The sequence below is a fragment of the Fusarium oxysporum genome, genomic scaffold (assembly GCF_000149955.1).
Source record: "Fusarium oxysporum f. sp. lycopersici 4287 supercont2.30 genomic scaffold, whole genome shotgun sequence".
NCBI classification, from domain to species: Eukaryota; Fungi; Ascomycota; class Sordariomycetes; order Hypocreales; family Nectriaceae; genus Fusarium; species Fusarium oxysporum.
In genome coordinates, this window is record NW_017264845.1 from 360,720 (window position 1) to 386,785 (window position 26,066).

The 26,066-nt window shown below is 48.4% G+C and overlaps 10 protein-coding genes across 10 annotated transcripts; 4 read left to right on the top strand and 6 right to left on the bottom strand.

Moving 5' to 3' along the window:
* Positions 1-1,541: 1,541 nt before the first annotated feature.
* FOXG_22198 (uncharacterized protein) lies at positions 1,542-4,065 on the top strand (the record flags this gene model as incomplete). The annotated part of the gene is made up of 3 exons (XM_018402596.1): positions 1,542-2,607; positions 3,213-3,424; positions 3,478-4,065. The coding sequence occupies 3 exons, from the start codon at positions 1,542-1,544 to the stop codon at positions 4,063-4,065; spliced, it is 1,866 nt and encodes a 621-aa protein (XP_018256388.1).
* Positions 4,066-4,502: 437 nt separating this feature from the next.
* Positions 4,503-4,961, bottom strand: FOXG_16030 (uncharacterized protein; the record flags this gene model as incomplete). Its single annotated transcript, XM_018396108.1, has 1 exon — positions 4,503-4,961. The coding sequence occupies one exon, from the start codon at positions 4,959-4,961 to the stop codon at positions 4,503-4,505; it is 459 nt and encodes a 152-aa protein (XP_018256389.1).
* Positions 4,962-5,783: 822 nt separating this feature from the next.
* FOXG_16031 (uncharacterized protein) lies at positions 5,784-7,056 on the bottom strand (the record flags this gene model as incomplete). Its single annotated transcript, XM_018396109.1, has 3 exons — positions 5,784-6,113; positions 6,170-6,443; positions 6,887-7,056. 3 exons carry the CDS (start codon positions 7,054-7,056, stop codon positions 5,784-5,786), a joined length of 774 nt encoding a protein of 257 aa, XP_018256390.1.
* Positions 7,057-7,745: 689 nt separating this feature from the next.
* Positions 7,746-8,890, bottom strand: FOXG_16032 (NADPH2:quinone reductase; the record flags this gene model as incomplete). The annotated part of the gene is made up of 2 exons (XM_018396110.1): positions 7,746-8,728; positions 8,788-8,890. The coding sequence occupies 2 exons, from the start codon at positions 8,888-8,890 to the stop codon at positions 7,746-7,748; spliced, it is 1,086 nt and encodes a 361-aa protein (XP_018256391.1).
* A 4,132-nt stretch (positions 8,891-13,022) lies between these two features.
* Positions 13,023-13,586, bottom strand: FOXG_16033 (uncharacterized protein; the record flags this gene model as incomplete). The annotated part of the gene is made up of 2 exons (XM_018396111.1): positions 13,023-13,458; positions 13,543-13,586. The coding sequence occupies 2 exons, from the start codon at positions 13,584-13,586 to the stop codon at positions 13,023-13,025; spliced, it is 480 nt and encodes a 159-aa protein (XP_018256392.1).
* An 804-nt stretch (positions 13,587-14,390) lies between these two features.
* On the top strand, positions 14,391-14,755 carry FOXG_22199 (uncharacterized protein; the record flags this gene model as incomplete). Its single annotated transcript, XM_018402597.1, has 2 exons — positions 14,391-14,478; positions 14,538-14,755. The coding sequence occupies 2 exons, from the start codon at positions 14,391-14,393 to the stop codon at positions 14,753-14,755; spliced, it is 306 nt and encodes a 101-aa protein (XP_018256393.1).
* Positions 14,756-14,974: 219 nt separating this feature from the next.
* On the bottom strand, positions 14,975-16,523 carry FOXG_16034 (uncharacterized protein; the record flags this gene model as incomplete). The annotated part of the gene is made up of 3 exons (XM_018396112.1): positions 14,975-15,844; positions 15,928-16,349; positions 16,400-16,523. 3 exons carry the CDS (start codon positions 16,521-16,523, stop codon positions 14,975-14,977), a joined length of 1,416 nt encoding a protein of 471 aa, XP_018256394.1.
* Positions 16,524-20,331: 3,808 nt separating this feature from the next.
* Positions 20,332-20,774, top strand: FOXG_22200 (uncharacterized protein; the record flags this gene model as incomplete). Its single annotated transcript, XM_018402598.1, has 2 exons — positions 20,332-20,440; positions 20,644-20,774. The coding sequence occupies 2 exons, from the start codon at positions 20,332-20,334 to the stop codon at positions 20,772-20,774; spliced, it is 240 nt and encodes a 79-aa protein (XP_018256395.1).
* An 810-nt stretch (positions 20,775-21,584) lies between these two features.
* Positions 21,585-23,310, top strand: FOXG_22201 (uncharacterized protein; the record flags this gene model as incomplete). Its single annotated transcript, XM_018402599.1, has 2 exons — positions 21,585-22,761; positions 22,826-23,310. 2 exons carry the CDS (start codon positions 21,585-21,587, stop codon positions 23,308-23,310), a joined length of 1,662 nt encoding a protein of 553 aa, XP_018256396.1.
* Positions 23,311-23,556: 246 nt separating this feature from the next.
* FOXG_22202 (uncharacterized protein) lies at positions 23,557-26,001 on the bottom strand (the record flags this gene model as incomplete). Its single annotated transcript, XM_018402600.1, has 4 exons — positions 23,557-24,347; positions 24,407-24,845; positions 24,895-25,845; positions 25,885-26,001. The coding sequence occupies 4 exons, from the start codon at positions 25,999-26,001 to the stop codon at positions 23,557-23,559; spliced, it is 2,298 nt and encodes a 765-aa protein (XP_018256397.1).
* Between the last annotated feature and the right edge of the window lie 65 nt (positions 26,002-26,066).

The following is a 26,066-nucleotide window of genomic DNA, read 5'->3' on the forward strand; positions in this document are numbered from 1 at the left end:
TCATATTTTTAGCTGTTTTATTTAAGGTGTAGATTACTATAGTGTAAGCTATTTTTCGCTGTACAGTGCAGTGCGTCGCTCGCTTACCAATCACGTTAGTGTTACGATTCGTGCCCGTAACAGCGCTGTAAGGCTTCTATAAGCAGCTGTATGCACCACTGTAATTGCTAAAATAGCAGTTATTAGCCAATCTTTGCCTCATGGAGTAATGGTTAGGTGCAGCCGTTGAACCACAGGGCAAAAGATCGGGCCATAATCGCAATGCAAGCAAACATGCGTGTACTACAGCTGCCTTATAGATGTTGAACAGGTGCTGGAACCTCACGTGCAAGCAGGGATACTTTAAGATTACAGCCGAAATGGTAAACCCTCTAAGGGGTAGATTTCAACAGAACACAACATGAATACACCAATTCACATCAATGAACCGAATACACGTAATGTCTGACAGTTTCTAATGTATTAATTGATGCTTGCGAGAAGGGAACCCTTTAGTGATTCAGCGCTAATTTAGAGCAGTACTTGTACGGGCGTGCGCCAAACACTATTTCTCGTCCCGATGACTGCATTGGATTAGTAATTATCAATATCGTTAGTGTCTTGGCATGTCCGAGGTGTTTGCTGTACTTCCGCGGACCCGCACGTTCTATAGTGGGGTTCATTATTGCTGGATTAGTGATAGCGCCTCGATAAAAGAAACATGAATTTTGTGGGTCCGGGGATTGTTAGATTGGCGGCTGGGAATGGGCTCCACTTCCCTTATTGCAATATTATTCTTGTATCCAAAAGAGGGGTGAAACCCCTCTTTGACAGACTGATCAAAGAATCAAGTCGACGATTAATAACATCACAACATTCTGGTCCACACTTGGATACACTCACCCCATCGTATTCATGCGTATCTAACAAATCGTAAAGGGGGCACCTATTTATGCCGGGTACCGTAGTAACCCTATTCGTTCCGAGCTCGTCCAGAACTGACGAAAGCATAATTACAAAGTGTTCTATCATCCCCATCTACCGAGTAGGTGTCATCTCTGTTGCTGTTATTGCTAAGCAGCGGTAGATGGTGAAGAAACTCTTCCGAGTCGAGTCGAGTTGTGCACTGAACAATGTCAATTAAAATGGGGCAAGAACGGACCCACCCTGTGAGCTAGGCTACATGGAGAAAGAATGTCATCAAGCGGAACCAGGATATACACAGGGTTTTGAGATACACTAGGCCAAAAAGGTTGAAAATGTCATCACACGAGTTAGTTTCGTGACGGGAATAATAAGTTCAATACACAATATCATGCTGATTAATCTCATGTGTCAAGCATATTTGAAAAATAGCATCAACTTACATGGCTGTGCGGCATTCGATACATTTCTGTCCTCAATGGACAACCATCGTTGCCCATATGCTTACCAACCATTAATTTAAAGACTTCCTGTAACCTGGCTCAGTTCCACGTATATATGAGAGAGCAGTATCTTGAAATGCCAGCTGAAGTTGTACTCTATCTTCTTCATTCATTTACCGACATAAATCATCTACAATGAAGGCGCAAACTATCATCTCGGTATGCGCCACGCTCTTCGGCATCGTACGAGCTGGGCCAATTGACTCATGCGATGTCGTTCCGGCGACTCCTTCAGTCAAAGTTTCTTCCGGTACCGTCATCGGATCTTTGGTCGACGATGTTGAGTATTTTCGCGGCATACCCTATGCCAAACCACCGATTGGTCCTCTCCGGCTGAGGCCGCCAAAGCCCATTAAAGGTTTTGGCACGATTCAGGCCACCGGTGTTGGCCCTTCCTGTCCTCAATTCACAGTCTCAGAGTCTTCTCCAGTGTTCAACCACGTCGCAGGCTTATCAAACGTCATGGAAGCGATTGCTTTCGCTGGCGCATTAGGAAACGAAACCGAAGACTGCCTGACCGTCTCGGTCATGCGACCACAGAACACCAAGTCCCATGAGAAGCTCCCTATACTCTTGTGGATGCATGGCGGAGGCTTCCAGATGGGGAGTGCGCAGCCTTACAATGCCTCCGTGTTGATCCCCAAGGCAGTATCTCAGGGCAAGCCGTTCATCTTAGTGGGAGTCAACTACCGCCTTGGAGGCTTCGGCTTCCTAGGAGGGAAGGAGGTACTTGCCGATGGTGTGGCCAACCTGGGCCTGCTTGACCAGAGATTGGCCTTGGAATGGGTAGCGGACAATATTGCAGCCTTTGGCGGTGACCCAGACGCAGTCACGATTTGGGGCGAGAGCGCGGGCGCCATGAGTGTCTTCAGCCAGATGGCTCTTTACGACGGCAACAACAAGTACAAGGGTCGGCCGTTATTCAGGGGAGCTATCATGAACAGCGGCAGTCTGACCCCAGCGGAGCCAGTTGACGGCGTCAAGGCGCAGGAGATTTTTGATATAGTGGTCCGGGAAGCGGGTTGCGGTGCAGTCCCAGCAGGGTTCAAATCCACGACACTCCACGACACATTTGTGAATATGGCGTGGATATGGATGCTGACTAATAATTTCGATGTGGAATGGGTGGAAATGGATCCATTATGGAAATGGATCCATATTGTGGAATTCGTGGAATGGAAACCTACTTCGTCCAACAATGGTAATTAATGGGTCCCGCCCGCCCTCGGTGACGTCAATGTTTTTGTCATTGGTCCATTAAAATCCGCCGTTGCTTGACGCAAAGGCAACACACCCACCGACGTTCCTGTTTCTTGTTATGCTGGATATTCGTAGCCGAACCGATATACCTATAGACGCGCCTTGCCGTCTCTCTCCGTCAAGATCCAGCTTTTGTAGAGCTGAAAGAGCCGTTGATTGTCCTCTTCTGTTCGTTCTGGAACGGATGTGGTTGACTTGGTAGGATGGGGAGTGGCCATTTCGATTTGGGGTAGTAACGCGAGTAACAGTGAAGCCCCCAGAATGGACTCATTGTGTACGGAGGAAAATGGGGTGGCAAATCGATGTTGTGTTGTTGTGGGTGATAGAAAGTACTTAGGATATGCGGGATTTCACAAGGAAATCAAGGTATTTTCGAACCCCACCTAAAATATTCCACGATTTCCACATGTGGAACATGTGGAAGGGGCTTCGTGGCGTGGATATGGAAATGCTGAAGCCCACGTGGAATGGAATGGAATGGATATGGATCCACATTATGGATCCATATGTGGATTTCGTGGTATGGATTTGAACCCTGAGTCCCAGACAAGGAGAAACTAGACTGTCTTCGTGGACTTGATTACGAAACGTTTCTTAATGCCACAACCAAGGTTCCTAGCTATCTGGGATATCACGGGATCGCACTCAGCTATTACCCTCGACCTGACGGTCGTATCATTACCGCCAGCGCAGAGATATTGGCCCGGAAGAAGAAATATGCAGCTGTACCAATGATTATTGGCAATCAGGAGAACGAGGTTTGTGACCATCAAGTCGCATATACGTGCTTAATAAGCTAACACTCCCGCAGGGCACGATGTTTGGTATTTTCTCTTACAATCTCACCACCAAAGCCAACACGATCTCTTATCTGAACGACATCTTTTTCCGCAGCGCTACGAGGAAACAAGTCTCCGGCCTCGTTGACAAGTATCCCCGCTGCAGTGCCTGTGACACACTAAACGCCACGATCAGCGACACGTACCCAGAGTTTAGACGATTGGCCGCGATACTCGGAGACTATCAATTCATCCTCATGAGCCGAATCTTCCTGGACTATGCCCCTGAGTCTGTACCTGCGTGGTCGTATATCGCCTCTTATGCACAGGACACGCCTATTTTGGGAACGTGGCACACAGCGGACCTACCAAGGATGTTCTACAAGACGGATGAGGCCAGCAGCGGCATCCAGGATCGATATATCGCTTTTGTGAATTCTCTTGATCCCAATGATGGTTTAGCCGACGCTGCTGATGACGCCTTTACACGCTGGCCATCATGGCATGACAGCAGGCAGTTGATCGACTTCAGGGCCAATTCGACAGGACTGCTAGACGGCGATTTCCGAAGCAACAGTTTCAATTATATTCGCAAAAACCTGGAGTCTTTCCGTGTTTGATAGTCAGTTAAGGCGGCTTTTAGATGTCGATAGAGTTTAGAGCCCACTAGATATAACCGATAGAGGGTGTTTTCCGAAGCAGTTGTAATTATATTCGCGACGACGCGGGGGCTTTTAAGAAATTTACCATGATATTAACCCCTACCTCCCTACATATAAACCTGCCCTTATCATGTACTTATTATCTTAACTAACTAGAAGTACTATCCCTTTGACCCAAGTGTTATTCAACTGTGTTTATCCTCAACTTGTGTTTCTCCCACTGCGTTGTCTTGCGACCTGATCCAATCTATTACTAACCCGCCGAGCCAGCCTCGGTCCGCTAACATTCATAGTTTTTCCCCGAACGCCAAAACCTTCTTTTCTCAATTTGCCTTTTTCCCCCTCACTTCCCCTCCTTCACCCCGCGATAGCCCTCGATTCTCACGATAGAACATTTACACCGTCAATTCGACCAACTGGACCTCGCATTTCAACTCCATGAACCACGCCCAGTATGCACCGTTGCCGCCGCCCAATGCGATGTCGTTGATGAAGGCCTGCTGCTGCCTCGATACGCCGTGACCTCGTTCTAGGCGATCGGCTAGGTCTTCCAACGCCTCGATCTGGCCTGCGATGTATTCGACGAGGGAAGTGTCGTCCTCGGCACCGAGCAGCTGTACTTGGCAACCGAAGATTGCGAGATTGACTTGCTGTATTGGCCGCAATTTGTCGATATGCGGCAGGTATTTGCTTGTGATTTTGTGACGGCGAAGGAAGGAATGCAAACTCGGGATATATTTGATATCGATGTCATTGAGATTCGTTGGAGGATCGGTTACGTAGCCATTGACTACCGAGACCGGATGACTGTGGCCGGGTTGACCGTTGTTGATGACGATTGCGCAGCGGCGCATCTTGTGATGGAAGTGAGAGTTCTTGGCTTGTTTTGATGTGGTCTTTTGGGGTTGGAGCCTTGGTGGTGATCACCTGGAGAGGGTGACGATGGAGAGGGCATTCGGCCTGCCAAGGATGGGGGAAACATCTTCTTTATGCTCGTGGATTGAGGCCACTTGCTCAGTTGGATCTTAAGGTTCAAGGCAGCAGCTGTGTGATCTGCTGAGACTTAACATTAAGGTTATCGTGTTTTTTTGGCGTAGTGTATGACGCCTTATATTGTGTTGTGTTGAAAACAAACATCTTATTTTGTTATCTTGCTTTAAGGCCTTTGGCTTCACATTATGCGTTGCTAGATGGGCATATTGACTTTTAAATCCCTTTGACAGGCATAGCCCTTTTCCATTAGCACTTAGGGGTGGGGCCATTTAAAATGCAGCAAACTCGATGTACTTCACTTTTCCGCTTTTTGGACCTAACTTTGCATTTAGCGTGCTTAAAGGGTTAAAGTGAATGTGATGAGCAGCAGCAAAATGTGTTAATTAATTGCTTTTTATTGTCTCTTGTGCGGAGTATTCCATCCCGCAGAGTTACTTAAAGTATATAGCTAAATTACTAATACAGTTATTTCCTGAGGCCGTGAAGATCATGCCTACCCTGAGACACTTTGTTTAGCGCCTACATCACGCGTCATCAGGTCTGGCTCAAGGAAGGGTGCGCAGCAGATTATTAGCATATGTTAAACGGCTGCTCTTATTCTTAATTTAAAAAGAATAGGCTACAGAAATCTTTGGCGGTTTCTGTAAGCTAAAGTGTAGAAGTTAAAAGAATTCTGCTTTCTATTATTTGCCATGAATGAAGAGCCGCTTCTCAATTGGCTGCTGTGTCTTTTTAGGCAGTTTCTCTCGAACGTCTGGCTCGTACGCTCCAAAGACGAGCTGAGCCTTGAGCTGCCACTCTTTGGGAATATTCCAGACCTCGGCAGCTCGCTCATCAGGCAGAGGAGTGTAGTGCTGGAGGTTGGCACCAAAACCTTCAGCCTCCAGTGCTGTCCAGATTGCCAACTGATGCATCCCACTCGTATGCTTAGACCATAGGGGAAATCGGTCGGCATAAATAGCGAACTTAACCTTAAGCTCGCTAATAACCTTTGGATCCTCGTAAAATAAAACCTATTTCGCGTTAGCCTTTTAAGTATAAGCATCAACTTTCTGTACTAGTAGCTTACACTACCATATGCGTCTCGGAACCCAGTTATGCGTTTCTCAGTCTTTGGCCAGGAATCAGCGGGAACGATGGCCTTAAGGCACTCGAGAACGATATTCCAGAACTTGTGGTGGTCCTCCTTCAGCAGAACCACAAGCCGAGTCGATTGAGAGTTGAAAGACGAAGGAACATCTTCTATAGCCTGATGAATGATTTCTTCAATCACGTCGTCCGAAATTGGGGACGATCGCTTCAGCTGGTAAATACTGCGGCGGTTATGAACTGCCTCGAGGTAGCTGAGTTTGTCCGCCACGATGCATAGAGATAAGTGTTTAGTGCTTCACATCTTTAAATAAACGCTGAATATGACATCACAAGCTGTTGGGTTGTTAGGACGAGGCAAAGATTATGGAAAGGGGGGCCGTTGGACCCTACGTTGTTTCGGACTCCGCGGAGTTTCAGATCCCGTGACACACATAATTATGGACTCTTCACTTTGAGAGAGGCCTCTTATTGGCTTTATTTTCTCCCTTTGTACCTAGTGGCCGAGTACAAGACTACAAGTGTTGTGATTTGCAGAGTGCAGTCACAGCCGGCCCTATACCGAACCCGGTTCCGGGGAAGAGCCAGAGGTGGCGTTAAACGGGGCCGTAGCTGTCAAATCCCCAGTAAGCTCTAGAAGAGAGTCATCCGGGCACCGGAAAGATGGAAGCTTCTTGGCATAATTCTCTGGGCTAACAGGGCCTCTCCCCAACCATAGCCCTGATGAGAACGCAAGGAAGAAAACCGTTGGTTGGATGATGAACGAAGGTGTGGTTTGCCGGAACCAGCGCATTTTTGTTCTGGAAGAGGGTGTTCCCCGAACTCGCAGGGCGTAGTGGCGGACGACCTGGGCACCTTTGACGTCATTTTCGCTCTATCCCGGTAGCGTTCTTATGAAGCATTATATCTAAGGGTTTGCCCCTCAACTAAACACAGCATCAAACAAGCCTAAACATAAACGCAATGCGTGCTTTGTAATAGAAATAGCAGACCCTGCTCCACCTCCTCGTTTTACAGAGGAAGCCTTGGTAATATTGGTAGGCCACAGACTTCTCTTGTACTTTTTTCTCAAGGCAGCATTTTCGAGTACTAAGCGCTGATAGAGATGTGTGAGATTACTACTGTGCCTAATAAGCAAGATTTAAATTTGTTATTATTCGCATGATTACCTATGCAAATAGAGATATCATGTTAGCAACGTGTATGTGTAAGTGTGTGAGGATAGCGAGTGCCCAAAGGGGCATTGTATGTCTGGATTTAGTTATGTGATAAATCTTCTATCTTATCTATAATCCAAGGCTAATCCAACTAGCTTATAGAGGCAGCTTATAATAGCTAATGACACACTATCTATTACATACATATATATTTCTAATATCATATAATTCTATTTGCACTGGTATCTACTTATATCAATAGATGGTCACGGTTTAATAATGCTGTAAATATAAAGAAACCATTACCATTAGCTAGCTAGCTCTTTCTTCTGCACCACAACTTGATTAGCCGCGCTTAGCAAGTACCTTTTTCCTTCATCCCTCTATCTAAGGTACAGCTTAGTTGCTCAGGCTAGGAGTATCTGCAATACGCGTCAAGAACTTTTGAGCCCGGATTGTACCATCCTTAAGACCCTTCAAACCATCAGAAAGACCCTCTAGACCGTTCTTTCCAACCACATAAGGGTGGGGGGTGAACCAGCCCTCGCGGAGACCACGGGTAAATGCAGCACCCCAAACCACTCCGATCATCTTATCATTCTCGCTAGTTTCATGGACCTGACCGACCATAGAGAAGACAATATCGACGCTCGGATCAGAGCCTAGAGCCTCAGTCTTAAGAAAGATGTTGGTTACCTTGGGCCTAACACCAGAAGCATCCGGCGGACCAGCGATAGCCTTAGTCACCAAGGCAATTGTGTTATCCTCAGAAACAGTGTCATATGCCTTCCAGCAGCGACCATCAGGGGCACCGCCCGTCTTCACAGCCTCCTGGATCGCCCTTATAAGCTCGTCATCTGATTTGTACAGAGTATAGTCAACCAGCTGATCACCCTTATTCTCATCGAGGAAAGGCTTAATAAAGCTGCTCCTCTGGCTACCAACCGCGATAATAGGGTGAATATTAGCAGCTGCAGCCATCTTGATAGCAAAGGCACCAGTGGCGGTTGATGCACCATAGATGATTAAAGGGCGCTTGATATCATTCTTCTCTGCGTTCTTGGCAATCGGCGACCACGGCTCAGGCAAGTCGAGTTCCTGAAATAAGGCGCAAGCAGAGGTATAGGCCGCTAGGGGAATCGTAGCAGCATCCTCGTAGGATAGCGAGTCTGGAATATGAAAGGTGGTGTAATATGGTGCAATAGCATATTCAGCAAAAGCCCCATTAGAAGTCGCCATCTTATGAAAAGCAGCTACGCGATCACCTGGATGGAATCCAACGACATTTTCGCCCACGGCTTCGATAAGACCCGCAACGTCGTCTCCACTGTTCATTTCGCGTTGGAGGATCCCAGCGAGCTTCCAGTCCTTGGGGTTCGAACCTTTTATCTGCGTTAGGCCGGGATCCCTTCCCATACTTCCTTAAGAGCTTGAGACTTACCTGCGATAATCACCTTAACCAGCACCTCGTCGGGGCCGGGCTTGGGAACTTCGATATCGACAATCTCGACCGAGATGTCCATCTTGACAATGGCTGACTTCATGTTGATGGAATCCTTGGGCGGGTTGCGGTGGTAAAAAATTGATGATCTGTTGTTAATGCGGTTGGGGGGGGGGGTGGGCGGGGGCGTATTAAATAGTGTTAATGTATTGTAGTGTGGCAGCCAATGCTGTGCTGCTTGCTTGGTATTTATAACGTGGGTAGGAGATGCTGGTGGCTTCTTTGAAGTTTTTTAAGCTAACTATTACAGTGTCTGAAGTTGAAAATCACAATACTAATATGCTTGGTTAGCCTTCGGCTAGACATAGCGACCAGTCGAACTCGGAGCGGAGTTCATATATTGAATCAAGCAAGAGGCAAGCGGATTTTCATTCTGTGGCAGGGGGGTGGGTGGCAAAAAGAAAATCCCGATTGCAAAGCACCTCTCTCCATACTGTGAGTAGTGTTCATAAGCCTAGGATATAAAACTAATCAAACACCTTCTATGTATACCATTTGTGCTACTGATCGCATATTTCTGTCAGCCTGTTTCGCAGTCTGGATTAATTTGCGGCCCACCTGTATGACAAACCTATCTGCGAGTGGTTTGTTCTTTCCGACTTCAAGTTGCAATCTTCCAGTATCGTTCTTGTACCTTACAGTATTGAGCACCTGCACCTTCCTCTCCAACAATAACCCTAGTTAATTTTAAAAAAAAGGTCCATAAGTATATATATACACTATGTACTCATTTATACGTGACTAAACCCCGCAAACTAAAGTACTTACCTAGCATGGTTTAGCGACAGTACTTATAACTCGCACTATGAGCTTGTCTCCACTTCCCCACATTCGCGCCCCAAACCTCCAGGCAGCAGTGGTACTTCTAAGTACTTCAGTCGCTCAGCCAGAAATTGCTTACGCACCCATAAGGCGGCCAAATTCTGACAAAACGTCTGCTTATGAGGTAGAGCCATGTACCCCGATGACCCGACCCTAAACTTTACAAAGAGCTTGTTGTTTTGGGGCGGAAGGTGCAAGTGCTCAATACTGTACATAGAGAACACAACGCCTCCCAGTTAGTCTAGCTGAGATATCCAGTTTCGACTGGGCCAATATACGTAAACGTTGGCCATCTATGGCTGTATGGAAGATCAGAGAGAAGAGACATTCTGAGACCCGCTAGGGCACTGCAGGCTTGTCGTGTGTCCACTTGCGGAGTACTAACGGGCCGAAATCCCAACTCCGACAGCAAAGCTTGAGCCTAGCACAATCATAGTTAGAATATTCCGACAAGGCGGACTCAACCCGCCCTGCAGCCTTAAAAGAAGTGGGACCCCAGAGAAAAGGTAGAGCATCGAAGTGGGTCTGGATTTGCGATATACTGCTGGATGCCCACGCGAGACTAGAGTTTTGACTTCCCCTCCTCATTGTAACGGTCGCACCTAGCCACTACACCACAGGGTAAAAGATTGGGCTAAAACTGCCATTATAGCAATTATAGTGGTGCTTACAGCTGCTTATAGGAGCCTATGGTGAACCAAGCTGTAACAAGAAGAATACAGGCAGAAGTATAATATTTAATAGTAATAAAATATATTAACGTACATGATAAGCTTATGTCACAGACAAGCATGTGTCACAAAAATCCCTCATTCTCTTCTCTTGACATTTGATCAAACGATTCTCAACCATTAAAGATGTCCCAGTCAAATAATGAAGCAAAAATCCTTCTTGCCCTGCAAGCCCTTCGAAATGATCCAAAATTAAGCATCCGAGGCGCCGCATCAATATACCAAGTCTGTCATCAGAAACTAGGTCGCCGCCAGCGAGGCATGCAGTCTCGACGCGATTGGGTCCCTAAATCACGTAAACTATCTGATCTAGAGGAACAGATCATAGTTCAGTTTATCCTCGACCTGGATTCGCGAGGATTTCCCCCGCGACTGCGTGGTGTAGAAGAAATGGCCAACCGATTGCTCGCTGACCGCGACGCGCCACCCGTCGGCAAGCGCTGGGTTTCTAACTTCATTAAGCGACATAAAGAGCTCAAGACGCGGTTTTTTCGCAGATATGACTACCAGAGGGCTAAATGCGAAGACCCAACGGCGATTCGAAAGTGGTTTAAGATCGTGGAAAACATAATCGCGAAATATGGTATCAACCTGGCTGATATCTATAACTTTGATGAGGTTGGCTTTCTAATGGGCATGATTGCAAGCGGAATGGTCGTCACAGGCTCAGAAAGGCGTGTAAGACCAAAATCAGTGCAGCCTGGAAACCGGGGAATGGATTACTGTCATCCAGGCGATCAATGCGGAAGGCTGGGCGATCGCGCCGTTCATCATAGGTGCCGGCCAATATCACCTCGCCAACTGGTACCGGGAAAGTAACCTCCCGGACGACTGGGCTACTGCAACATCTCCAAATGGCTGGACCGATAACGAGCTAGGCCTTGAGTGGCTGAAGCACTCTGAACGATGCACAAACACGCGATCAGTTGGTCGCTATCGTCTTCTAATCCTTGATGGCCACGAAAGTCACCACTCTCTCGACTTTGAGAAATATTGCCAGGCAAACAAGATTGTTACGCTCTGTATGCCGCCTCATTCATCTCACCTACTTCAGCCTCTTGATGTTGGGTGCTTTAGCCTGCTTAAGAAGGCTTTTGGGCAAGAAATCGAGCATCTGATCCGATGCTCTATAACCTACGTTTCTAAGACCGAGTTCTTTCCCGGCTTTTATGCAGCGTTTCAGGCTACCATGATAGAGAAAAATATCAAGGCAGCTTTTAGAGGGGCTGGGCTTGCTCCTCTTGACCCGGAAAGCGTGGTATCGAAGCTTGATGTGCAGCTACGGACTCCAACGCCGGTTGAGGAGGAGGCCGGCCCCTCTGCCGCTTGGGTTTCAAAGACACCCAGGACTGTCCTTGAGGCCCAATCTCAGTCTGAATACCTCGATAGACGAATTAGAAAGCATAAAAGTAGCTCGCCAGAGTCAATTCTGGAAGCATTAAAGTCGCTTTCTAAGGGAACAAAGGCAATGATGCATGAGAACGCCTTATTGAGAGCTCAGGTCCGTGATCTTCAACAGGCAAATGAAACACTAAGCCGGCGTCGAAGGGCAAAAAGGACTAGACTACAGAAAGGAGGGGTGATGATAGTGGGGGAAGCAAGGGAAGTAATTGATTAGATGAATATAGATGGGCAGGTCGAGGGCGAATCGTTGAGAAGTAGTAGTCAAGGAGGGTCAGCGCGACCGAGGGAAAGGCGCTGTGGAGGATGCGGCAAGACGGGGCATAACGCAAGGACATGTCAAATAGTTGTTGCAATATCTGAAGAAGAATATAGCAATTGATTTTAATTGATTAGAGAGTTTGTTGTGCTTTTCTGGCGATTTCTGTTTTGAAGGTTGAGATTTTTTGTGACACATGCTTGTTTGTGACATAAGCTTATCATGTACGTTAGTTTAATAACAAACTAAAAGATATTATTCCTAGTATGAGAATTTAAATCTTAGTAAGAATTGTAAAATTATAAAATAAGAGTTAAGTTATTATAATTTAAAAAATAAAACAAATATAATTTAATTCTTAAATAATAATTTCTACACCTACTGGGCTAGACAAACATTTCAGTCCATATTCATCGATTGACTGAAAGCGCGGTCTGTTATCTACCAGTCCGAGGTCATAGTCTATTAGTGACACCTCAATAGCTAAAGAAGCCTGAAAGTAGTTGCTTTCATATGACGCAGATATCCCAGTCTACGTGTTATTAATCTTCGCCTGCTAGGAATAGCTTTTGGAGCATGTGAGTGGCGATAGACTGTATCCAAGCATACCAGCCTGAGTATAGACAGGAACCTAGCCTCGCGTGAGTCAAAACTAGATTCATGGTTGCGACCATATATGGGCCTGGTTGAAACCAGATCTTGCTTACTAGTTAACGCGGCTAAGGTAGGAATGCAGAGACAGCTGAATCCCACAACCACAGTATTGAGGGAGGGGCCTGCATGAGGTCTGGCGTCGATATCGGGAACGTAGCCTTCGCAGGAACGCAAACATTGCATTCAGATGGAGCAGTAAATAAATCTCAGGAAGGAAGAAAAGACGGCCAAGCTTGAATCAGGAAATCGTACAAGTCGGACGGAATATCCTGTGCCAAAGATAAGAACCATATCAGCTTATGTCTAGGCTATCTGGAGGGCAGATACTGCGGGGGAACACCACTTACATCAGACATAAGGTAGTCAGGGCAAAGGTCTGCTAGCCCCGGTCCAAAGATGTCGTGCACGGCGGATACTGGGATCTGCATCTCGGACTGGTCCTGCATTCTTTGTTGTGTCTTTTGATTAGAAATGGTTAAGTTTTCTCGTTCTGGGAAACTGTGCACAGGACGAGGGACGTCAGACGCAAGGACAGCACGCGCAACGACCTCCCTGGCGTAAGCGACGACTTTCCTTGGAAACTGGGTGCCTAGCCCAGAGCCGCTTGCGAACTCGAGGTAGCCAAAGTGGCCTACGACACCATCCATGAGGACAATATCGGAGTTGGTTGTAGGCAGAAGCGGGCTCTGGACAACATGTAGGAAGAGGTTAATGAGGCCAACAAGAGGGAAGCAAATGGCGAGCCTGAGCGATGGTTGGGCTTAGCATTTGTTACAAGCGGGCGCTCTCGACCCAGAGTGGGATATGGAAAGGTGGGAAGAAACATACCATACGGGCATCGCAGCCGTAACCGTGATGCCTTGGATGGACATGAGGATATTGCGAGCGGCCTCGCTGACAATAGCGGCGCTTACTGGAGGCTGGGCGTCCAGGACTGAGTCCTGGCTGACCCGGTGTCAAGGGAAGGTGAAAAGCCGGTGCATAAGAATAAGATCGCTACTGTACACGCACGAGGCGAAGATGACGGCATACGGGATGTGTTTCGGGAGGGAGGCGGCTAGGCAGTGCGGAGTGGAGCAGACCGGAGGTATGTCAGCTAGCACCGCTTGCAATGGCGGAGGCGCCGAAGAGACGCCGCATCATTTGTTTCTGGCTTCGCCATCCGGCTTTCCGGGCTAGCCATGACTCTTGACGAATCTTAAGTCGGTAACGAGCTGCATTAGTATATATATATATCACCCAAGCCTTTGCGGGAACCATCTCTCACAGTCTCTACCCATCTCCCTTCCTCAGCTTAACATGAATTCTGGAGGTTCGTCCTTGCCCCAGGGCCGGTATCAAACCGGCATTCAAGTTCCAAACGATGGTCCCTTTACGCCTACTATCGAGCTCATGCTGCAACATCAATCCGTTCGTTCCTTTCTCCCCGACCAGCTCCTTGATGGCACCTTGGAAACATTAGTAGCAGCGGGGCAAAGCGCATCAACCTCTTCCATGCTACAAAACTGGAGCGTCGTTGCCGTGGCGATCTAAAGGACAAGGACGACGTTGCCATGCTCTGCGGCGACTAAGACTTCATCTGCCAAGCTCCTCTGTTCCTCGTCTTTTGCCTCGACTTGCACCGTATGAGCCACCTATGCGAACAATACGGGCAGTCGGGCGTGTCACTCGACAACATGGACCTCTTCATGGAGAGTACGCTAGACGCGGCGACTACAGCACAGAAGGCGGCCCTTGCTGCCGAGTCTCTGGGGCTTGGCTTGTGTTACATCGGCGCTGCCCGGAACAACGCTCTCCAATTGACTGTGTCACTACACTGCCAGGCCGCAGCGTCCCCCTATTCGGACTTGCGATTGGAAAGCCCGAGCCGGCTTCCAAACTGCCTGCTGTCAAGCCGCGCTTGCCTATGGAGGAAGTGCTCCATCGAGAGTACTGGAATGATGACAAGCAGGACCAACTTGTCGCTTCGTATGACAAGGTCTGGGCGATTCCTACGTTAATCATTAGAAGTTTGGTCGGAAGACATGGAGTTCTCACATGAGTCGTTACGCATCCAAGACGGATCTGGACGGTCGCGAGTTTTTCCTTCCTTTTTTTAACTTAGGAAGAGACTTTTTAGCAATATATATTTCTTGTTATTCATCTTACTTCATTCCTTGTTAAGCGTTCCCCAGCTTACTATATAGATCCCTCTTACTGGACTTGGACACAACAGTGGAAGCGAATGAGTTTCGGATCAACTGAATATTGTAATAGTAAGTCATACATGAATCATCTTTCCTGCATTGTTTGACAACAGGCGTTCAGACTCCGGGACATAGGGATGTGCCCAAAAGTTTTCCAGGGCATTCAGCATACGCCGATATTCTTGCAATGAGGACACCGCAAGCCTGGTCTCAAAATCATGTCTGATGACTTGGACATGTTCAGTACCAGAAACGCAAAAACCGAAAATGAAAACAGGCCAGCAGCCAAGGTAACACCGATACCATTCTGGCTCAAGACTCGCTTCACACAGCAATGCAATGGCTTGCTGAATTATGCTCGGGGCCTCCTGGCCAAGGAAGATGTCCGAGGTGCCATCTTGCTTAGAAAGGAAAGGGTTGATGGGAATGAGTGTGGCAACGAGAATACAAAGCCGATAGGCGTAAGCCACCGAAGGCTGGGCACTGTAGAAGTCGAGATTCGTATTGAATGGGGAGCCATTCGTAGGCTCGTTCTCGCAAGCCGCTTTGTAAAAGTTGAGCTCAGTTTCCAAACCCGCCAGAGTCTTTTCACTTTGACAGCCTGGTTCACGGGCGTACTGCACCATGCAAAGAATCATCTTGTAAAAAGACGTCGGGAATCCAAGTACGAGGCTTGAATAAGTCCCGGCATCGTTGGCATGCTTCAGCAGTCGCTCGGCCATAGACCAGAACTCTGTGTCGACTAGGAAGCCGCGATTCGCGTTTGGATGCCACACTGCGACACGGAAGATGTGAAATAAGGTGCTATCGAGAGCATGCAGATCCAATAATGTTGTCGGTCGGTCGTCGAGGTTGTTTGGCGCGTTGTAGTTAATTCTACGCTTGAGCATGTGAACAACGGCTCCCAGGTGAGATAATGTCGAGTCTTGATCTGGTGACAAAACCTATTTTGGTTTGGAGAAGGGTTATTATCTTTTCAACTTTTGCTTGAGAGGAATGCAAGTCGAGGACAGGTGGTATTGCTTACTCCATACACGATAAGACACATGACTGCCATGACAAGTCCGTCACTAATTTGCAGTCCCTTCTCATGAACTCGACGTACTGATTTTTGGACTTCTTTCACGGCTCGATGATAGAACTCGAGCGCCGCTGGGAGCGACTGGGTGTTGCTAGACTGGTGCAGATGCGCAGCACTGCATGCCAGAATAGAATACTTGAGATCTTCATGTTCTAGCATGGATTTTCTGAGAGCTTCTGGGCAGCTCCGGCTCGGGGTATCTTGCATCCAAGTGAGCGTTATAAGTGGCAGGAACTCGGTGAAGAAGTAGCCGTGCAGTATCAGCTCCCCTTCTCCCTTTACATGCAAGGCACTGCATGTCCCTATCCGAGTTTGAGGTTCTGTTAATGTCACGGCGACATTGTCGTCCTGATCTTGGGGGGGATAGGCTAGGCTTCGTCGTGTATTTCGTTTAAAAACGCCGAGGCGTTTGCCGTACCTCTTATCGTGGAGCTCATCTTTCGAAGGCCTGACGCAAACGTGAGACCCGGCCAGGCAACGACGACAGCGGGGCGCTCCTCCGTCACACTTCTTGCGCTGTCTCCTGCCTGATCAAGCCCCATTGGGTTCAGCCTTTGTAACCCTGAGGAGTTTACTGGATTGACACCTGATAAGAGGGAATTCACATGTCAGGCAACCATCCTTGGTCCTGAGGCTGGGTTCTGGCCGTGGTCTGATCTCGGGATTTCCAGTAGTCATTGCGGTGAATAACTGCGTTGACAGATTATTGGAGAAGGGGTGTAGGATGGACAACGCTTTGCTGTCTCTCTAATCAACTCAAAAATGCATTAGTAAAGTGGAGGTGTCGCACTGAGCGAGCTTAAAGGGTTGAAGTGAAAATGATATGATATATGATATAATGTTCTACTACGCCTGTGATTAGAGAGGTAGACAGTGAATATGATGAGCAACAGCAGTTGTGTTGATTGATGTCTAAAGTGCGGGGTACTCCATCCAACGGATTTTACTTGAAGCACACGGGGCCCCATAGGGACACGCCTAGGCGCCTCTCCACTTCTGCACGCGTAGGCGTGCGGATTATGTCAGCCCCCAATTTGGCACAACTCCACAACTGCATTTCGAGTTTTGAGGCTGGCGGGTTTCAGAATCCCGAGATTCAGAACTGCAATGAATTCCTAATTATCAAGCTGAATACAATTCCTGCTGCTCTTTTCCATCATTCTCAGCCGCCTCCAAGATGTCGCGCATGCCTCTTCTGCTAGAAAATGGATTACTTTCCATTGCTGCCGCTACCTGAGCCTCCACCCGATCATCTTCTGCTTTACTCCAATCCAGGTACGCCATCATCTCTTCCTTACTCCAATCTCTAGATCCGGTGGGTGTCGTACAGAGTTTGCCCATCTGCTTCCAGTCAAGACACCACTGGTAGCTTGCTTTGTCATACCGCAAAGGTAGACCTAACGCCCTCCGATACTGCTGGTTAGTTTTGACGCTACCACGAGGCTGCGCCTTATACCAAGCATCTCGAGCAGCAACATATCTCCGATAGATGGCTTGTGGGTCATCATATCTTAGTGTCGGCGCCACTGATGCTGTTGAAGATGATGCTACTGGCGACTTCCCTCCCTGTGTCGATGGTTTTGCTGATGACACTGCCGATGATGCTGCTGTCTCTATACTAACTACAATGCAGCTAGTATCATCCCTGCCAGACCCAGCATGTCCGGATAATCCCGATGATGGGTCTTCCAGTGGTTGTCCTTCCTGCAAAGATGATACAGATGCAGATACTGCTGCTGCTGGTCGTGCTTCCCCGGATAATGCTGGCGAGAGTGCCACTGGCATTGCTTCTACCTGTGCTGACGATGATGACAAATACAAAATCCCCTCGTACCGTTGAGGGCATGCCTTTGACGTCATCTTGTGTCCTAATTTGTGGCATCTACTGCATGTAGGTCGTGCTTTTGGCTGCGCTGCTGCCTGAACTGCCTCGAATGCACTTGGTTCTCTCTGAGTGCTCGATTGCGATTTACTTGTGGTAGAATCGGCAGCTATTCGATAAGATCGGTGTCGAGGCTCCAATAGCACCTGATGAACACCATGGCGACTCAAATGCCAATGCGGGTGAAGATGCTCCAAGCGAAGGGTTTGGCCTTGCTCTTGTAGAGCCTTGAGAATATGGGCGCAAGGGAGGCCGTGGGATCGAGAGAATGTACCGGTACAACTAGGCAGGTCTTCTTTCATAAGCCGCTTCCGCTGTTCTTCAACTTTGCGTAAAGCCTCGTGAGATATCCAGCCACGTATGGCACTATATAGTGATCCAGAGAGCTCAATTGGTATTCGCATTTGCTGCCTGACTTGGTTGGAGCGCAGCTCAGATAATTGATTAAGAAGCGCATGTTTCATAGCTCTCCACGCCTCGAAGAGATCTAGCGTAGATTTCTTGAGGTGGCTCTTAAGGAGCCCATGGATACCCTCAACCCGTGAGGTGACCACATTACCAAAGTGAGGGTGCTAGTCGACCCAGGCCTTAACAAGCTTTTTCTTGTACGGATCGAGCCAGTTGGACTTGATGTAGCCAACCTCTTCGAGCTATTGAGGCAGATAGCGCTTTTCAAGCTCTTGTACGCGCTGGTCAAATGCCTGTTCATCTGACGACCTCATAATCGAATGCCAGTGATTGAAAAAGTCATTCCAGTCGCTCAGACCTTGCTGATAGGCCTCAGACCCTTGCTTATGGTGTACGAATGTTGGCTGGCAATAGCGGAGGACCGCCTTATTCGCATGCCACAGGCATAGCAAAGAGATCGAAGACGGAAAGCAGCTCTCTACAGCGTTCATACAGGCCTTATCACGGTCAGTCAGAATAACAGATGGAAACCTTGTGTTGCAGAGTTCATACAGCGACCTGAGCCGGTCCAAGGCCCATATGAAGTCCTGCTCAGCCTCGCCATTAAGGAATGCGAAGGCGATACAGAAGGATCGCTGACAGGCATCAACACCAATCATATCAAGCAGCGGCATTCCGTATTTGTTCGTTTTGTATGTGCAGTCCAAGAAAAGTAGATCTGGGTAAGCCTTCAAGTATGCCAATGACTCCGGATGGGCGAACAACACCGCCGTGATTCGGTTATCTGAGTCAAGCTGCATCCGGTTCCAGAACCCTTCCTTGTCTAGCTGGTTAGCAAAAGCATGTATAGTGCTCTGACCCTCACAGAGCTCTCGTTTGCTATCTGCGATGCGGTTGTAGATATCTTGCTGGGTTGCAATGGTATTCGAGTTCTGGCGAATATAAGTCCTGATATCTTTTGGCGCTACACCAGCGTTCGTAAGGCGGCTGATTGTTGACCTATCCACATCCGAGAGCTGCCGATGGACTGGGTGCGCCGATTTGTGCCAACTTGGTTCATGGTTGTGTGAAGAAAATTGTGGATCCGGACGATGCCTTAAAGACCAAGTCGTCTTATCTAGGGATTCCTTCGCGATGATAGAGAACCGGCAGTTGGTTCCTCGCGTAGTAGTCTTGCGCTGGCGGTCCCTTGAGGCGCTTGGTGGCCGACACCATCGATCACATGCGTATGTGATAATCTGCCTGCCGCTGGTTGATCGCGACGATCTCCCAGTTACGAACGCGTATCCTCTTGGTGCTGCCCATTCATTGATAGCTGTGAGTAGAGCCTCTCGCGAGTCGTACGTGCCCTCTGGCGGAAGCACATCATCAGGAAATGCCGTCTGCGCCATAACGGCAACCCCTGAAACCTACGGTTGTGGTTAGCAATGGCAGCAATAGCCGCAGCCCCTGAGAAATGCAGTTGTGGAGTTGTGCCAAATTGGGGGCTGACATAATCCGCACGCCTACGCGTGCAGAAGTGGAGAGGCGCCTAGGCGTGTCCCTATGGGGCCCCGTCCGCTAGGTGTGACTTTGCCACTAGATCATCAAGAACAAGCCAATCATTAGCATTCCCACTCAAGGGCGACTATGTCACGTAGGTTATCTCGCTTTGCATAGCCATGCGCTAGTCCGGCGGGGCAGGTAGGGTGATTCGACCAGTCATTAGCATTTCCGACTCAAGGTGGGAAAACATGGGGAAATACATATTACGCATTCTTGATGAGTAATTGAGTATCAATTCCCTTGCAAAGGGAACCGAGGGGAAGGTTCTGAAAGCAACTTCGGAATGAAAGTTGGATGTAGTAATTCGAGCGACGTTGTAGTCTAGATGTGAGATGTGGCCGATTCGTAATCCATGAGGCCCAAAGTCGGGCATGTATGTCAATCTGCGCTAGACACTACATCGAAATCGCGTAAAGTCGGTGTCTTTCCCACTGCCTAGATACTTGCACGATAGATGCGTTTCTCACAACCACGATAACAGCCTAGCGATTCAATCTCTTCACAAGTGCGCCAAGATGGAAATTCGTGAGCAAGACCAGTACGATACCCTCAATGGCTGGAGAGTTGTCGACGCCGCTGCAATTACGCAATTCGTGTATCCAGGCACCATCTACTCTTGGGGACGTTTATCTTCCTCACGGGTGTCAGTTCACTTGCCATCTGGCCATTTACCTCTAGTCTGGTTGTTCTCTGCATCTTTATCATCCTAAACGGTATCGGCCGCGGCTCCTTCTTCAGCCTCGTTTCACCAATTCTAGGTCAAGTGTTTAGACCACAAAACGTAGTCAGGAATGGCTCTGGCACTATCTATTGGAATTTAGATATAGCAGTCTTTCCACAAATGCCCCGAGCGCCTTATCTGAGCCGACTGTTTAACATCTTTCAGGAGGGAAAAGACATCCAACGAGAGCAAAATGCCGTCGGATGGCGTATGAGCACTTACTCCTATGACATTTAGGCATGCCAGTGGCCCGGACAGAGGGATGTACTAGTTCCCGGAATCGTCTACGTAATGTAATCGAGGATGTCACATCGCCCGAGGACGGAAAGCACGCCGACATCGCTGTTAGTAACCGATTCATCCACTTGTGGCCAAGATAAACGCTGGTTTCTCTTAATATTACCTGGAAGGAGGGGGGGGGGGGGGGGTGTGTCTCTTACGATATACTACTGCCGAGCTGTCCACACTGCAGTGGGGGGGGGTGGGTTCAAAAAGTATTCGCATACCCCCTTTATGGGGCACCGTAGTACTGCTTTTACATAGCCTCAAATAGTATCTTACAAAACATCTATGGGATAATACCAAACTGCGTTAATGCTAAATATTGATAGATCAAGGTTGTAATCTTAAAGCGGCTATATTACAATACCTTAATCCGGCTAGCCCAGACCCTTCTGTGCAGGGGGATGCTAATCCTTTTTGCCCCCCACTGTACCAACTGGGGAGTGATATCAGCCAAATAAGCGCAAACGTTGCTTATTGGCTTCTGGTTAGAGCTAAAAAAGGGGACTCAGCCATAAGCCGCAATTGGTAATGGTTGGTCGAAATAAGAACACACCTGTCCCTGGTTTAGACAGGGCTCTTTCATGTTGAACCGTCAACCACCTAAACCTAGTACGAAGTATATAATTATCCTCGGGCATGTGCCATAAAGACGTCCTTGTCACGACTACAGCCACCACTTAACTGTGATCGATATTCCAGCACTTACTCTTATCTCTTTGAATCTTGTCTCTTCGAGCGCAGACTAAAACGAAATCCTTCATCATGGAACCACTGTCATCTGCTACCTGGGCCAATTCAGTAGCCTACTACAACGGTCGTGTTTACACCGTTAATGAAATGCAGGAATGGACAGAAGGCTTCATTGTCAACGAGACCGGGGTCTTCGAAGCCGTTGGCTCCAGCCAAGACATACTTGCCATTGCTGACAAACGCAAGCTTGTTCGGTTTGACCTCCGGCAAAAGTTCATCATGCCAGGCATTCACGACGCTCATGCGCACATGTACTTTGCTGGTTTGGCTCAAATGAGTGAGGCTACACTGGAGCTTGAACCAAGCGACGCCAAGATTGCGGAAAAGATTCACAAAGGCCATTGCATGTGTTCTCACACCGGAGAGAGGCACGATTGGATTCTCGGCAATTCCTATCTCCCAATTCATTTCCCCGACAACGTTCCGGATCGTCGTTATCTCGATGAGACTTTCCCTGATCGACCGGTCCTGATCCGCGAACTCTCAGTACACAGCATGTTGCTTAACACGACGGCCTTAGAGCGGCTCAATATTAATGACGCTACACCAGACCCCCCGGGCGGTCGCTATGTACGTCGAGCTGATGGAACTTTGAGTGGCGAACTTTATGAGAGCGCCATGGAAAAAGTCTGGAATGCAGTTCCTTTCCCACCTATGTCTCACTACAAACGAGCGCTGAGCCACGCTGTGTCCATCTGCCACTCATACGGCATCACGTCTGCTCAAGAGGCCACTGCCAGCACCATGGAACTGCATGCCTTCAGAGAGCTTGAAGCAGAGAACCGTCTGGACTTTGATATCTACACACATATCGTCAGTGCACCTGGTTCTGCTGTAGGCGAATCTGAAGATAGCCTTGCTGCTCAGATCAGCATCGCTGAAGGGTTTCGAACGAAGCATATCCATCCGCACTTTATCAAATTTATCCTGGATGGTGTACCTATGGCACCCAATTTCACTCATGCCCAGCTTGATGCAGAGGGAAAAGTTGATCCGAACTTCTTGTTAGTTAAGCAGGATACTCTCTTAGAACGCATCAAGCTATATGACGCCAAGGGCTATACTTGTAAGGTCCACGCTGCAGGTGAAGGAAGTGCTAGACTGGTTCTGGACATCCTGGAACAAGTCCGAGCGCTAAATCCGAATGGTCCGAGACATGAGGTAGCCCACTGCAATTCTGTCCACGCAGGTGAGGAATTCTTGGAGCACAATTGCACACTATGGATATTGAAAGCTGACTGTCCTGTTTCCAGACGATGTGAAGCGATTTGCGCCATTGAGGGTGACCGCCGAGATGTCTCCAGCAATTTTCCATTATGAAGATATGATCAAAGCAAATCCCAAGTTCTTCAACTGGGACTTTGTTGGAATGCACAAGACCGGAGCCCTGACTACCATAGGTTCGGATTGGGTGGTAGTGCCCACGCCCAACGTGCTACCTTCAGTAGCTTGTCTCGCCGAGCCCATTGGTGCCGGGATTAAAACAGATGTAGATGACGGCCTGACAGACTTGCAAAGGGGAAGCCGAGTGATCATCCGCATGCTGACCCTTGGTGGTGCCGAAGCCGTTGACTCAAAGCGCTCAGCTGGTAGCATTGAGGTTGGCAAGAAGGCCAACTTCATTGCTCTGGATAGTGACCTTAGCGAAGGTGAGTTTGCTAATGCCACTTGCCTCCAGACATGGTTTGAAGGACGTATTGTATACACTGCAAGGAAGGATAGATCTGTGGCCTTGTAAATACAGCTTTAGTAGTTCGACGGTACCCTGTCTATAGGCAGGGTTCAAATCCACGACACTCCACGACACATTTGTGAATATGGCGTGGATATGGATGTTGACTAATAACTTCGATGTGGAATGGGTGGAAATGGATCCATTATGGAAATGAATCCATATTGTGGAATTTGTGGAATGGAAACCTACTTTGTCTAACAATGGTAATTAGTGGATCGCATCCATGCCTTGGTGACGTCGATGTTTTTGTCACTCGTCCATTAGAATCCTATCTAGCGACCCGATCAAACCGGCACGCAACCAACTCCGTAGTGTCTGGCAAAGCCTAATTGTACTGGCATCTAGCCTATTGCGGCTCTTAGTAACCATGCGGCTAGTGGTCGAGAATAGCCTCTCACACTCGGCTGACATTGGTGGCACAGTAAGCAGATCCAAGGCCATCCTAGACAACCGGGGGTATTTGAGCCGCCTTATGTGCCAGTATTCGTAGGGATCTGTGACAGAAGCATCAGCATCCTCGATATCACGCTGCCACTGCTCGTATTCATCAAGATCCAGACCGCCAACTGAGGACCTAGGGGATTGAGCTGGGGATTGAATTGGCGGCTCGGTAACAGAAATCCCTCCAGTCGTCAGTCCTCGCTTCTTTGTGCGCCACGCTGTGAACTTGTTTCTTGAGGTCTTCAGCCGCTTATTGGCAGGCAACTCAATCTCTGGGTCATCAACCTCCAGGTCCCTATACTCTCTCTCCCAGAGATCCTGGACCATCTCCTTCGCCTTGGTAATCCACAATTGTCTTTCGTCGTCGTCTCCCCACAAATCGTCAAACAGTGCCCACCGGTAGGCAGGATGAAGAACTGCAGCGCCATAGATCAGGGGGCTATCGTTCAGATGCTCGTAGTATTCGTTCAATTTGAGCCAACCCAGGTTGATGTTGACAGCGAGGTGATGGCTGTCCGGAAACTTGGCGACTGCTCTTTTCGCGGATTCGAGGGTTTCGAGAAGAAATTCGTACGCGTGAATAAGATCCCAGCTTGTTCCTGTACAAGTCAGCTGTTAAAATAAGAATCGGGCCGCTTTTGAGAAGTCTAAGGCTTACCAGACAGTGGAGGGTCGATCTCGTTTTCCTCAACCTTTCTCTGGTGTTTTCCCTGTCCATCGCCCTCAAGACCTCTCACAACCAGCTGGAAGTCAAGCAAAATGTCGTAAAGAGTCCCGAGCACATGCCAATCACCAGGTGTCATGCGATTCTCTTCCTTCAGGAAGAAGGGCAGCTTGGAGCCCTTTTTGATGTGGCCAGCTCTCGTCAAGTTGACCTTCTCCCACTCGTTTGACGCTCTCTGGACAAAAGAATTATAAAATGGCCTCAAGACGAGAGCGCGTTCAATCATCGAGAATTGGGAAAGCCACCGGGTAGCATTGTCGACCACAACTCCAACTGGACGGTGTTTCTTGAGCTGAGCGTCATCAGAGAGTTGGCTCTCGACAGCCTGTACCTTCTTGAGCATATCGGTCCACGTGTCCGATCTGCTCACCTCCTAGGTCTTCGTGAGTATAACAAATAAAGCCGGGGACTCAGCCACCTACAACAGCAAAGTTATGCCATTTTCCAACAGAGCCTCGCCTCCTCCAGACTTCATGCTCCTTCGCTGCCGTGTGAAGTCCTTCGAAGACCTCTTTCTCGAAAGCATCCGGGTTCTTGCCATACAGCATCTGTTTCACTACTATATTGACAACGTGGCCAACGCAGCGAACCCATCGCTTCTCCCAGTCGAAGCCAAATTCTAATCCAAGCTCCCCCATCGAGGTTTTATTGTTACCGGCATTATCCAATGTGAAATATCCGAGTTTATCGCTGATCTCGTACTCCCGAATGATCTCGATAATCTGCCCGGCGATATTCTCGCCTGTGTGCCGCTCTGTAAGCTCAGGCAGTCCGAGGACACACTTCTGTGGCCGATTGTTTGAATCCCGAAACACACATGTGATTCCGTATAAGGCGTGTCGGTTACCAGACTTCCAGCCATCGTACTGGATATGGATCTGTCCCGGACTCTTTCGCAAAGCATCCTTCACTCTTTCCATGTTGTTGGTAAATTCTCGTTCTGCGATGGCACGCACGGTCACGTCAGTAATGTTAGCTTTTGTGATCTCAACAGATGGATTGAGGTAGTTGAAGATGTCTCGAAGATCTTGATCGTTGACGATCGAGAAGGATTGGTTAGAATTGACAATCCAGTTGACAAGTTTCTGCTGGAATGCAGTTTTGTCGAAACGTTTGATCAAGGTATTGATCAAATCTTGTTCCTTCGGCTCCTTCGGGTTCAACTGTAGGATTGTTGCAATGGACTGATGTGCTTTCTCGGATGCCTTTGTAGGCTTTTGCCTCTTGCCTGTCGGATCCATGATGCCATTGTGGTCCGTGTACAGGTGACCCTCAGCGTTCTGCAACCCTTTGATGGCATAACTCTTTGGCCTCGGCCGCTTTTGCTTGATGCAAAGGCAACACACCCATCGGCGTTCCCCCTTATCGGCATGCTGGATATCTTAGCCGAACTGATATACCCATTGACGCACTTGGCCGTCTCTCTCCGTCAAGGTCCAGCCTTTGTAGAGCTGAAAGAGTCGTTGATTGTCTTCTTCTGTACGTTCTGGAACGGGTGTGGTTGTCTTGGTAGGATGAAGGGTGGCCATTTCAGTTTGGAGTAGTAAGGGCGTGAGTAATAGTAAACCCTCCTAGAATAGACTTGTTTGAACTT